At 43.1% G+C, this 12,772-nt stretch overlaps 1 protein-coding gene across 1 annotated transcript in view; it reads left to right on the plus strand.

Annotated features, from left to right (window-relative positions):
• Positions 1-12,772, plus strand: part of WBP2NL (WBP2 N-terminal like) — a 48,673-nt gene that overhangs the window by 13,846 nt on the left and 22,055 nt on the right. The window contains exons 2-4 of the mRNA XM_075552627.1: positions 1,544-1,652; positions 1,926-2,067; positions 3,139-3,240. Of these exons, the coding sequence (XP_075408742.1) occupies positions 1,544-1,652; positions 1,926-2,067; positions 3,139-3,240 (353 nt within the window). The remainder of the gene's footprint in view (positions 1-1,543; positions 1,653-1,925; positions 2,068-3,138; positions 3,241-12,772) is intronic.

Consider the following 12,772-nt stretch of genomic DNA (forward strand, 5'->3'; position numbering starts at 1 on the left):
CTCCAAGCACTGCGGTGCAATTTATCGAAGTCCCATGCCAACTCTGGTAGCCCCTGGGGACGTGCCTAGGGTGCAGGGCCAGGGAGTATGTGGCCCACATGCCGGTAGCACTGTTTGCTGGGCACCCACCTTGCTGGCAGAGCCAGAGACTATGTCGCCCCTGCTCTTTTCCAGCTGCTTCAGCTGGGGCTATTGGTGACAGTCACATGGGGATCTGGGGCACATAGACCCCAAACCCTAGTCTGCTCTGCTAGTCTAGTGCTCAAAGAAAATGCCCACTTTGCTAGCCCCATTCCACTGGTGATTGTGGGGCACCACTGACTCCTCTGTGGACCCAGGAGCCTGCAGGAACCAGAGATGATTCATCCTCCACTATCATCTGGCGCGGTGGACCTGACTCATTTGCTCCTCCTTTTGTCCACACTCACCCTGGGGTTTGTCTGGGCCGGGCTCACTTCACTTTTTCCTTTTTCTTCAGAGATTTTCCTCCAGGTTTCTCCTCTGACCCAGTGTTCTCCCCGCCTTCTGGCAGAGGGCTTCTGGAGCGTATCTGTCCAGGCTGCCATCTTGACCATCAATCCATTCCATTTTCGGTGACTTACAGTTTTCCTAGATCCTCTCTTTGTGCCCTGCACGTTCTAATTACTAACGGATGTTTGCAGCCGTTTCTTCTAACGCTGAGTCATTCTCCACCAGCAAATAAAGGTCCCCAGAGCTGTGTGCTCGATGTATGTCATTCAGGTCGACTCTCCTTTCAGGAGGCGGCTCCTCTCTAGCCATATTCTGAGTGCCTTCCAACCTGAGAAGCCCATTTCCTGGCACCGTGGCAGACAGCATTCCACTGTTACTCATGGTTTCCGTGGCTCAGGCCTCAAAAGTGGAGGGCGCTTTCCTCCAACGTCCTCGTCTGTCTTATTCTTGGTCCTGCTCGTAGAAGAAAACCACTTCCTCTGTCATCATGGACTCTGATGGTAGCCGACACGTTCTCAAAGATATCCCTTCTCATCTAGTCCTACAGGGCAGAGTAGGCAGAAATTTCCCCCAAAGATCTTTAAACAAATAAATGCTCAAATATCATTATGATCATGAAAGACTAAACCCCAACAAGATTCTACAAATAAGGAGCGTGTGTCTGTGTTTGCCAAGTGAGCAGTGGGGGGATAATGTGATCGTCGGAGGGAACAACATGTCAGGGGACACAGAAGTCATCTATGCACCCTGTCCTTTACTGGGGCGAAGAAACATTTCCTGTCTGTCATAACGCTTAGCAGAGTGCTTTGTACACACGAGGTCATATAAGAGCTAATGAATAAATCCTGAAAATAGAAAAGAAGAAAATGAGGTCATCGATAGAAGAAGGGGACTGTCTAATATGAAGATCGTGTAAATGATTTTTAATTCTAACAGTAGTAGCGACAGCAGCAGGTGACATTATTGTTCTCTGTGGGCTAGGAGCTGTGCTGAGAACCTTTTTGTGCATCATAGAATGTACGATATGTGCATCATCCTAATTTGTGTGTTGTCTGTACCTTCTTTCCCGCAGCGTCTTGAAGCAGAGTCAAGATGTGATGCTCTCCTTCCCACAGAAACCAGAGCAATATCTTTTTTTCAATGGTAGCAAGAGGGGAACATTGTTTCTTACTTCATACAGGGTAATTTCTACTTCTACTTTGATCTGCCAGTGGACTCTGTGTGTGTTTTCCTGAACATGGGAAAAAGCAAAAATATTGCCCTTCAAAATGTTTGGCCACATTTGCACTTGGGCATTTTCCATGTTGAAGAGACATGGAAGAAATGGGTGATGTTTCTCCATTGGAAACAGGAGGTCAAAGCAACCTTGTCCCTAGAATTGATGTTATTATATTTCAAACCATGAAGGAATCTTACATTCTTTGTCCAAAGGTTTTCCCCCCACCTCTTTTCAGGTAATCTTCGTGACCTCACACACAATCAGAGACCTCCTGTCGTCTTTCATGATGCCGCTGAATCTGATCAGGAACTGCACTGTGGAGCAACCTTTCTTTTCCCCCAACTACATTAAAGGAACCATCACCGCTGTGCCGGATGGTACGTATCCCCTCCGAAGTCTGCCTTCTCTCACAATCTTCCAGAAGCGTCAGACTTGGCTGGACGTGGCTGTCCTGCTCCTTTGGGTACTGCTTTCCTGAGTATGTCACACAGTTGCTCTGTTGCCAGCTGTGCTATCTCTCAGTGTGTGTTGGTGGTGACACGTGTTCCTTCCTGAGAGCTTTTCCCTTGGCACCTGGGAAAACCCGCTTGGGAGCTTTGGGGAGAAGCAGCTTCAGGTTGGGGTGGGCAAGTGATTTTCTACCTCGGAGGGTTTGTTACTTCTGTCCAGCAGGTTCCTCTGGTTGTTAGACGTTTCGTGGGTAAGCTATAAGCAACTTAATGGCTTGATACTTTTATCTGGTTGTTCATAAGACAGGCGTTGGCTGACATTGCATGGGTAATTGTGGATGGGGTGCACATTGGTTGAACACCCTGTAACGAAGAGGGATTGGTTGGCAGAGAGGCCTGATGGCAAAGGAGAATTCAGTGACAGAGGAGCCAGGCAGTGGGGAGCCAGCTGCTCAAGCTGCTATACTTAGTGCGAGGGGTTCACTTAGTGGTTGAGAGACTGATGGTGGAAAATGGGTAGAAGAGGGTCTGGTGAAAGGAAGCTGAGCTAGCTGCTACACTGGTGATGAGCCGGACCAGTTAACAGCAGAGAGGCCAGTAGCAGAGAGGACTGTCAGGCAGGCAGAGGAGGCAGCTCCCTGGCAGAGAACCCCAAGTAATGGCATCTGCCTGACCGAAAAGGAAGTTATCAGCCATGAAACCGCAACCGTGATCCTCACTGATCCTGAGTTGTTCCTTTGACCACCTCCTTGACCCTGATCTCAGGTTGCAGTAGGTTTCTTTCCTAACAAACCACATTAACTGGGAATATGGTGAGTTCTAGGTGGCCAGCCCACTGCATTCTCACACCCTGCCGAGAAGAGAATGTTGAGTGGCTAGCGTCAGAAATATCAGGCGGAGGAGAGAAAATGCCGAGATGTACTCAACCCCGGTCTCATAGGCACCAGCTTCGTGCCATTGTGAATTGAGATTGCTTAACGGTACCATTTCTTTCCCCAGGTGGCTGGGAAGGACAGGCTACTTTTAAATTAGTCTTCTGGAATGGAGGTGCAATCGAATTTTCCCATTTGATGACGCAAGCTGCCTCTGCTGGTGAGCAATGCTGATAAAGACAGTAAGCACTCTGAGGTCTTTTTGTTTTGTTTTTTTTGTACTCTGAGCTTTTGAAACCTGTGGAAAATACCCAGTTAAGATCTTCCGATCTCTAAGGTCATGAGTTGGTGGTTGCTCCTGGATTCAGCAGGCATTTCCAGAGTTCGCTTGCTCTGCACCACAAGCCATCTGTGGTAGTGAGTGACATCATCTGGTGTCCATTTGGTACTTGAGAGGATTAAGAGTGAAGGGGTAGAATATAGTCTGTCAATCAGGTCATAGCCAACGAGGTCTCTATGTGGGCATGGCCTTCTCCTGAGGATTCTGGGAAGTCCTGTATTTCCTCCTTGGAGGCGGGAGACACTCTCTCTCTGCTCACTCCCTTGGAGATGCTACTGACAAGGCTGACTCCCTGGGAGACATTATGGACCATGAGCCTGAGGAACCACGTGGAGACCCCTGCCAGCACTGAGATGCTTACACTGCCACTGGATCCACAAGATCTTCCACGCACTGGACTGTGATCTTCCTGCATTCGGCATCATTGCATGTGCTTCATGAGTCTGAAGAGGACTTTATAGATTGGTATCAGACATATAGGCTAATATCGGACTTATGGACTTGATCTGGACTGGAATGGGATGTTTTCTCAATATTCAATTGCTCTTGTACAAAAAGCTCTTCCTCAGACACATATGAGTGTCCATGAATTTGTTTCTCTAGTCTATCCAGACGAACACACCATCTCTATGTTAGGAAACAAAGAGTACTGTTCTGAAGTCCCTCCCTGCCCTGGAGAAGCGTGCAATTTAGTGCGAGTTTAGTCAATCCCATTACTTAAGGGTAAGCAATGATTTTAAAAAGTTATTGTGACATACACATAGCGAAGCATACAACAATTTATCCATACCTGGTAGTCTTTTGTCCATTTGCATGCTGGCCTCAGAGTCATTGAATCGTCTCTGTGGGCTGCCTTACCTCTTCTTCCTCTGGCCAGGCTCTTCTACATGAGACAGGAGCGGGGCAGGTTAGAAGTACTACGAAGCATTGATCTCTAAAGAATGGTCCAGACAGCGTTTTCCAACTTTAAGTAAAATGAACTCTTTCCTGATGTATTTTCTCTCCTTCTAGCCTCACTTCATACACCTTTCGCTCACCTTCTCCTTTGTGCATGGAGGGAATTGCTGGAACTCCTGAAAGCATAGATTATAGGACAAAGCACTCCCTCAAATCTTAGCACATGATCTGTTTAGAGTCCTCAGAGCATACCAAGACAATATCAAAAAACATCAATTTAATGGGAGTCTTGTTTAAGAGAGGAGATGCAAAAATCCTAAGTGAAAAATCACAGGCGCTGGAAATGCCGTGTGAACAAACACACCGTCACTAACAGGTGGGATGTCTATCTGAGTATAAGCCTGATGACAGACAGTGAAAAAGATGTCCTTGGGGACACATTTTGGAGTTTCATTTATTTATTGTTCACTTGTTCATTATTTTACACTTACCTTCAAATCTTTTTTTCCCACTAAACTGTTTTATTTTGTTGTTGAGAGTATGCACAATAACATATACACGAATTCAACATTTTCTACATGTCATGACACTGATGACCTTTGAGTTGGGCAACAATTCTCACTCTCCTTTTCTGAGTTGTTCCTCCTCATTAACAAACACTCAGTGCTCCCAAGGGCTCCCCGCTTACCTTTCACATTGTTGTTGTCAATTTAATTCTATACAGATAGTTCTTAAAAGACCATAAAATGCAAGAGAAAAAAAGACTGTAAAGTGCTCTAGGCAGCCCTTAAAAAAATAAACTAAACTGTTGTTTGATTTCAAGATTATTTCAGGGAATACTCTTGGCTTAAAGTTTAAAGATGATCTTAGGGCAATAGTTTCAGGGATTTATTCATCCTCCATACTTCCAGAAAGTCTCGAGTCTATGAGAATTTGAATTATGTTCTGCGTTTCCCCTCTTCTGATCAGGATTCTTCCACAGAATCTTAAGAGTAATGGTAGCTGGTCACTATCTAACTCCCCTGGTCTCATGGCAAAGAAGGTAGTTATTTGTGTAGACAATGAACCACTCATCCTTATTCTACTCTGTAAGGGATTCTTCTTCTTCTGTTGCTACAGGCAAATAGAGACCAATTGTTAAGATCAAGTGTGTGAAAACCAATTACAAGCTTTTAAGACCAGACACTGGCAATGAGCCATGAGGTGGAACAGAAGCACTAAATGCCTGATTAAGGCCCAGTTAACTCAAGCAGCCCAGGAAATCATTACGCTGTTCCTCCAAACCAAACAACTAAATCTCATAAGGGTTTTTGCTATTAAAAAGGCAGCATGAACAGTTTATTCCTTTTTTGGTCACTGTTGAAAATATATATATCACACAACTTTTTCAAATTCAACTTCTTACCAGTGTATAATTTATGAACAACAATTACAATAACCAACTCTATAAATCTACCCTCAATGAATGTGATGTTCACATCATTAACCCCCCTTTTCTTGCTCTGTCTCACCCCTCTGGTTGTTGGTGAGTGCTACTGAGTTGGCTCCAACTCATAGTGCCCCTATGTGCTACAGAACAACCCACTGCCCAGTCTCGGCCAGCCTCACAATTGGCATTAAGCTTGAGCCTATTCTTGTACCAACGGCGTCAATCCCTCGGACCCACAGGTCCCTCACTTTACCAAGTATGATGTTCTTCTTCTCAAAGGACTGCTCTGTCCTGATAACACGTTTTATAACCAATCAGTAGTTAAACTTAACTAATTTTGAAAAGTCAGCCCATACTTGCTTCTAAAGAGCCTTCTGGCTGGACTTCTTCCAGAACAGATGTGCTTGTTCTTCTGGCGGTCCTCGAGACTTTCAGGATTAAGTTGCCAACACCAAAATTCGGAGCCATCAATCTTCTTCGGTCTTCCTTAGTCAATGTCCAGCTTTCGCATGGGTACGAGGCAGTTGGAAGCACCATGGCGTGGGTCAGGCACACCTTAGTTCTCCAAGTGACATTCTCTCTTCGCAGCACTTTAAAGAAGTCGTGTGTGGCAGGCAGACTTATTCCGTGACATACATCCTTTAGTTTCTTGACTGCTGCTTCCACGACCATTGATTGCAGATCCAAGTAAAAGGGAATCCTTGATAACATCCATGTGTTCACTGTTGGTTGTCAGATTGTCTGTTGGTCCAGTTGTGAGGATTTGGGTTTTCTTACCACTGGGTTGTAATCCGTCTTGTGGGTAGAAGTCTTTGACTTTAATCAGTTAGTGCAGCTCAAAGGTTGTTAAGGAGCTTTTCCTCCAATTCGGACACTTCTCTGAGTATTTGCTGGGCATTCAGATTGAATAAGTATGGTAAAAAAAACAAACCAAAAACGAAATCCAACCCTGCTGCACACCTTTCATGATGTTAAATCGTGCAATTCCTCCTTGTCCCGTTTACACACCAGCCTCTTGGTTTCCCATAGGCTCTGCACAAGCGCCATGAAATATTCTTGAGTTCCCATTCTTGGCAATATCATTGATAGTTTCTATGGTCCACACATTCAAGTAGGCCTCTCCTAGGCACCAAGGAAAGTAGACATCTTTTTATAGCCTCTGCTTTCATCCAAGATCATCTGACATCAGCAATGATATCCTTCATTCTACATCCTCCTCGGACCCTGGCTTGAATTTCTGGAGACCGTTGTTGTATGATCTTCAGCAAAATTTATTTACATGTGATATTGATGATATTGATGGATTAATTTCCTCATTCTGCTGGGACAGCTTTCCTTGGAATGGACCCTAATCTGGATCTCTTCCAGTTGGTTGGCCAGGTCTCCCTATTTTGTGGCTTTGACCAGTGAGTGCTTCCAGCGCTGCCTCGCTCTGGTGAAACACTTAGACTAGAATTCCGTCAGTTCGTGGGCTCTTGTTTTTCGTTCATCCTTTCAGTGCAGTGTGACTCCGTCAGCACCCATAGTTCTTGATCATACGCTTGGTGTTGAATGGTTGAATGTGAACCAACTCTCTGGGTATTTCTTTAGCCTTCTTTCAATGCTTCACTCAGCCCTGCTTGATGGTAAAGCTGTTTCAACATTTTTGAATTTTTGTCATATTTGAATTTTGTTGTTGTCTGTCGTCTTTGGATCGCACAGGCTGGGGTGCTTGTTCCCTGTGGACTTAGTTGACTGCTCGCTTAGATGGCTGCTTGTTCGAATACAAGCCTTTCAGACCCCAGACACTGTGCCAATTGACAGCAGGGCACTATCCGCTTCATTCAGCACACTTTTCTGTAACACCCTTATCTTCAGCGATCATTTCAGGACGTTGAGAATCGAGCAGGGCCATGTTATCCAAACTACCTGCTTTTGGATCGGGACTTCTAGAGTTCAGTGGGGGCCCAGAATCTAGAGTTGCTTCTTTTTGATGGCTAATGAAGCAGAGCGTCTTTTTATGTGTTCAGTGGTCATTTGATTGTCCTTTTTGGTGAGATGTATATTCAAGTCCTTTGCCCATTTTATGATTGACTTCTTTGTGTTTTGGTTGCTAAAGAGTTGAAGTTTTATATATTTTGATTATTAGATTCTTGTCAGATAAATAGTTTCTAAAGGTCTTCTTTTAGTTGGTTGCTTATCTTTTCACCTTTTTCCTGTGAAGTCTTTTGATAAACAGAAGTTTTTAATTAAAAAATTAATTTTATGAGGTCTTGTTTTACATATTTTAGCTTTCGCTGTTTATGCCTTAGTTATGTTAATAGATGATCTGTTGTTGAAAGCTAGGCCTGACAATATTGTCTCTGTTTTCTCTTCTAGGAATTCTGTAGTTTCAGTTTTCACATTTAATTCGTTAATCTTTTAAAATTTGTATTTGTGTATGGTGTGAGGTATGGATCCTGTTTCATCCTTCACGAGCATGTTATTTTTTCTCAACACCATTTATTAAAGAGACCATTCTTTCCTCATTGAATGCACTTAGCACTTGAGGTAGTGTATTGTGCCAGTCTGGCTGATGAACACATGTGGGATTAAAGGCGGGGAGATAAATGGCTCAGTGAGCCTCGCCTTTCTTGTCTCTCGCTCTTTGATCATCAGACCAGTGTGCGGCTGCCTTGCTTGTTCTGTGCCTCAATTTACAGGCTATACTACCTGTGGAACGCCTAGCCTGTGGACTGTGTCACTGTAAGTTGAGGTCCCTTTAAGACCATATGATTGGAATGTACATCTCTGGAGCTGGGGACTGACTGTTGGTGACCTGGCTCACAGTTGGTGACCTGCCTGGCTGTTTTCTGCCTGTGCTGCGACAGCCTAGCTCTCGCTCTACAGAGGAGTACCTGACAGCCCTCAAGACTTGAAGGACTGCTAGTGTCTCACAACTCTCTCATGGGAGTGAATTGCACTAAGCCATTTGTACAGCTATATCATTTAACTGTTTATTTCTTGTGTTATACGTTTATCTATCTGTATGTAATTTAACAGTTCATTTCTTGTGTTATATATCTATCTTTATAAATATATATAAAATTATCAACAATCTGGTTTTATCTCTCTAGAGAACCCTACCACAGCACCGTTTCCAAAAATCAGCTGATCACGAGTGTGGGGCATTATTTCCAGACTCTCAATCCTAGTTCATTGGTCTCAGTGCCTGTTGTTATACCAGTGTCAGGCTGCTTTGCTTCCTGTAGCTGTATGTTGTTGTTGTCAGGTGCTGCTGAGTCAGCTCCAACCCATAACGACCCTCCACACAACAGGAGGAAACGCCGTCCTGCGCCATCCTCACAGTTGTTCCTATACTTGAGCCCATTGATGCATTCAACCCATCTCATTGAGGACCAGCCTCTTTTTCACTACCCTTCCACTTGACCAAACATGATGTCCTTCTCCAGGTACTGGCCTCTCCTGACAACCTGTCCGTCTTGCCATCCTTGCCTTCCGACCTTACTTCTTCCAATACAGGTTGGTTTGTCCTTTCAGCAGTCCACAGTACCTTCAAGATTCTTCTCCAGCACCACCATGCAAATGCATCTATTCTTCTATGGTCTTTCTTATTTAGTGTCTAACTTTCACATGCATATAATTCAATGGGGAATACCTGGCCTGAGTCAAGTGCACTTTAATCCACCAAGTAACATCCTTGCTCTTCAGTGCTGTAAAGAGGTCTTGTGCAGTGGATTTTCCTCATGTAGTAAGTCTTGATCTTTTGACTGTTGCTTCTAGGGTACTGATTGCGGATCTATGTAAGACAGAATTCTTGATAACTTCAACCTTTTCTCCATTTATCGTGATGTCATCTATTGGTTCAGTTGTGATGATTTTGGTCCTCCTTACATTGAGTTGTAATCCATACTGAAGGCTACAATCCTTGAGCTTCATCAGCAAGTGTTTCAAGTTCTCCTTATTTTCAGTAAACAAAGTTGTCATCCGCATACTGCAGGTTGTTAATGAGCCTTCCTCTAATCCTGAGCCTGGCTTTTGTTCATATATTCCAGTTTCTCTTATGATCTGCTCAGCATGTAGATTAAATAATTGTGGTGAGAGGATAAGATCGTGATGCACACCTTTCCTGATTTTAAACCATGCCATATTCTGTTCGCACAACAAATGTAAAAGTTCCTCATGAACACAATGAAGTGTTCTGGGATTCCCATTCCTCTCAAGGTTTTCCACAATTTATCAGGGTCTACACAGTTAAATGCCTTTGCATAATCAATGAAACACAAGGAAAGATCTTTCTGATATGCTCTGCTTTGAGCCCAGATTCATCTGACATCAGCAATGTCCGTTTCTTATTCTGAATCCAGCCAGAACTTTTGGCACTTTCCTGTCAATGTACTGCTGAAACCATTGTTGGATGATGTGTTAGTCTGGGTTGGTTAGAGAAGCAAATCCAGTGACACTCGTGTGTGTCTATGAGAGAACTTTATATCAAAAAGCAATTGTATATTGAGAAAATATCCCAGACCAGTCTAGATCAAGTTCATAAATCCGACATTAGTCCATATGTCTAATGCTAGTCCATAAATTCCTCTTTAGACTCACCCAGCACATGCAGTGCAGTGGTGCTGAATGCAGGAAGATCACAGGCCTATAGTGGATCCAGGGGTGGTGGAAGCATCTCAGCTCTGGTGCCAGGTCTCCACGTGGCTCCTCCAGCTCCAGGGCTCAGGCTGCCATCAGCATGGCTCCATGTAGCTTGTCAATAAGAATGTGTAGCAGAGAGAGGGTGTATCCTGCCTCCAGGGAGGAAGATAGAAGTTCCCAGAATCCTCATGAGAAGGCCACACCCACAAAGAGGGATTATTTAGGCTGTGGCCTGATTGACAAGCTAGACTCCATCCCTTCATTCTTTTATCAAGTTGGCATAACATCGTGTAACTATACAGATGATCTTTAACAAAATTTTACTTGTGTGTATTATCAATGATATCATTTTATAATTTGGGTATTCCAATGAATCACCTTTCTTAAGAATAGGCATTAATATGGATCTCTTCCAGTCAGTTGGCCAATAGCTGTTTTCCAAATTTACTGGCCTAGACGAATGAGTGCTTCCAGTACTTCTTCAGCTTTATGAAACATTTCAGTGTGGGTATTGCATCAATTCCTGGAGTCTTCTTTTTGGATAATGCATTCAATGCAATTTAAATTTCTTCCTTCAGCATCATTGGTTCTTACTCTTACACAACCTCCTGAAATGGTGGATTGTTGACTCGATTTTTTTGATACAGTGATTATTCTTTGTATTCTTAATGTGTTGCCTGAAATAGAATCTTCCAAATGTAGCTGTACAGTATGTTTTAAAAACATGGTGTATGAACCCTCCTACTTTATTATTCTCTTCCTGCATTGCTTTAGCTATTTGGGGAAGCTTACTGTGTTAGGCTAGGTTGATTAGAGAAATAAACCCAGAGACACTCATATATGTATAAGAAAGAGTTTTATATCAAGGAGTAATTGTATATCAATAAAACATCTCAGCTCAGTCCAACTCAAGGCCATAAGTCCAATACTAGTCCATAAGTCCTTCTTCAGACTCACACAGCCACTTGCAATGATGCAGAATGCAGGAAGATCACAGGCCAGTGGGTGCAAAGTCTTGTGAATCCAATGGCAGTGGGTGCATCTCCAGGGCTCTGGCAGCAATTGGGATCTGCCAGCAGAAAGGTGAAGGCATAGAGAGAGGGGGAGGTCCCCAGGGCCTTCCTTATGAGACGGCCACTCCAGAAGGAAGTATCATCAGGCTGTGACCTGAATGGCAGGCTAGACTCCACTTTGATTATATCTTCAAGTTGACTTGAATGTGTGTAACTACCACACTTACCATTCCATATAAAATTGAGTGTTTGTTTTTCTATTTATGTGAAAAAGGCTGTTGAAAATTTTTTGAAATTATATTGTACCTTTAGATAATTTTGAGTAATACTGACATCTTAGCAATGATACATCTTCTAATCTATGAGCATAGACCATCTTTCCATTTACTTAAGTCTTCTTTAATCTAAATCCATCAGATCCCTGGTTAGATTTATTTACTATATACTTTATTATTTTAGATACTATTTTTAATGTAATTGTTAAGGAGGTCTATACAGAGAAAACTACAGAACATTACTACAAGTAACCAAAAATGGAAGAATAACCAATGCTCATGGATAGGCAGACTTAATATTGTGAAAATGTCAATACTACCTAAAACACATTCCCAAATAAATTCTTTAAAGAAATGAAAAAACCCAAAAAGAGAAAGAAAAGGAAAAACCAACTTCATATAGGTATACAAAAGACCAAGCATAAGCAAAGAACTTCTTAAAAAGAAGAACCAAGTAGGAGGCCTCACAACCTACTACAGAGCCACAGTAACCAAAACCACCTGATACTGGTACAGAGAGAGAGATACAGACAATGGATCAGAACAGAAAACCCAGACATAAATGCATCAGCTTACAGACAACTGATCTTCAACCAATGACCTAGAAATATCCAATGGGGCAAAGACAGTCTCTTCACTAAATGGTGTTGGGCAAACTGGATTTAGATATACAGAAGACTGAAACAAGACCCATGTCTCTCCCCATGCACAAAAACAAACTCAAGAAGGATTAAAGACCTATATGTAAACCCCAGGGCTATCAGGATCATCAATGAGAAAGCTGGGACAAAGTCAGGGCTCTACTGCCAGGCATGCACAGACTACCTAGTATAATGAAGGAAACACACACAGCGGAAGACAAGATGGATGACTAGCACATGCTGAAATTGCATCACTTATGCATATCAAAGGACTACTTCAGTGCAGTAAAATGAGAGCCCACAGATTGGGGGGAAACATTTACCAAAGATACATCGAACAAGGGCCTAATTAACAAACTCTTCAGAACTCTATAACGGCTCAATAAGAAAATAACAAACGACCCAATTAAGAAGTGGGAAGAAGACATGAACAGACAGTTCACCACAAATGAGGTACAAATGGCTAATAAATACATGAAAAAACGCTCACTAGCCTTTAGGAAGATGCAAACGAAAACCACAGTGCGATACCAGTTTAAA

This window comes from Tenrec ecaudatus, chromosome 6 (assembly GCF_050624435.1).
Source record: "Tenrec ecaudatus isolate mTenEca1 chromosome 6, mTenEca1.hap1, whole genome shotgun sequence".
Classification (NCBI taxonomy): Eukaryota; Metazoa; Chordata; class Mammalia; order Afrosoricida; family Tenrecidae; genus Tenrec; species Tenrec ecaudatus.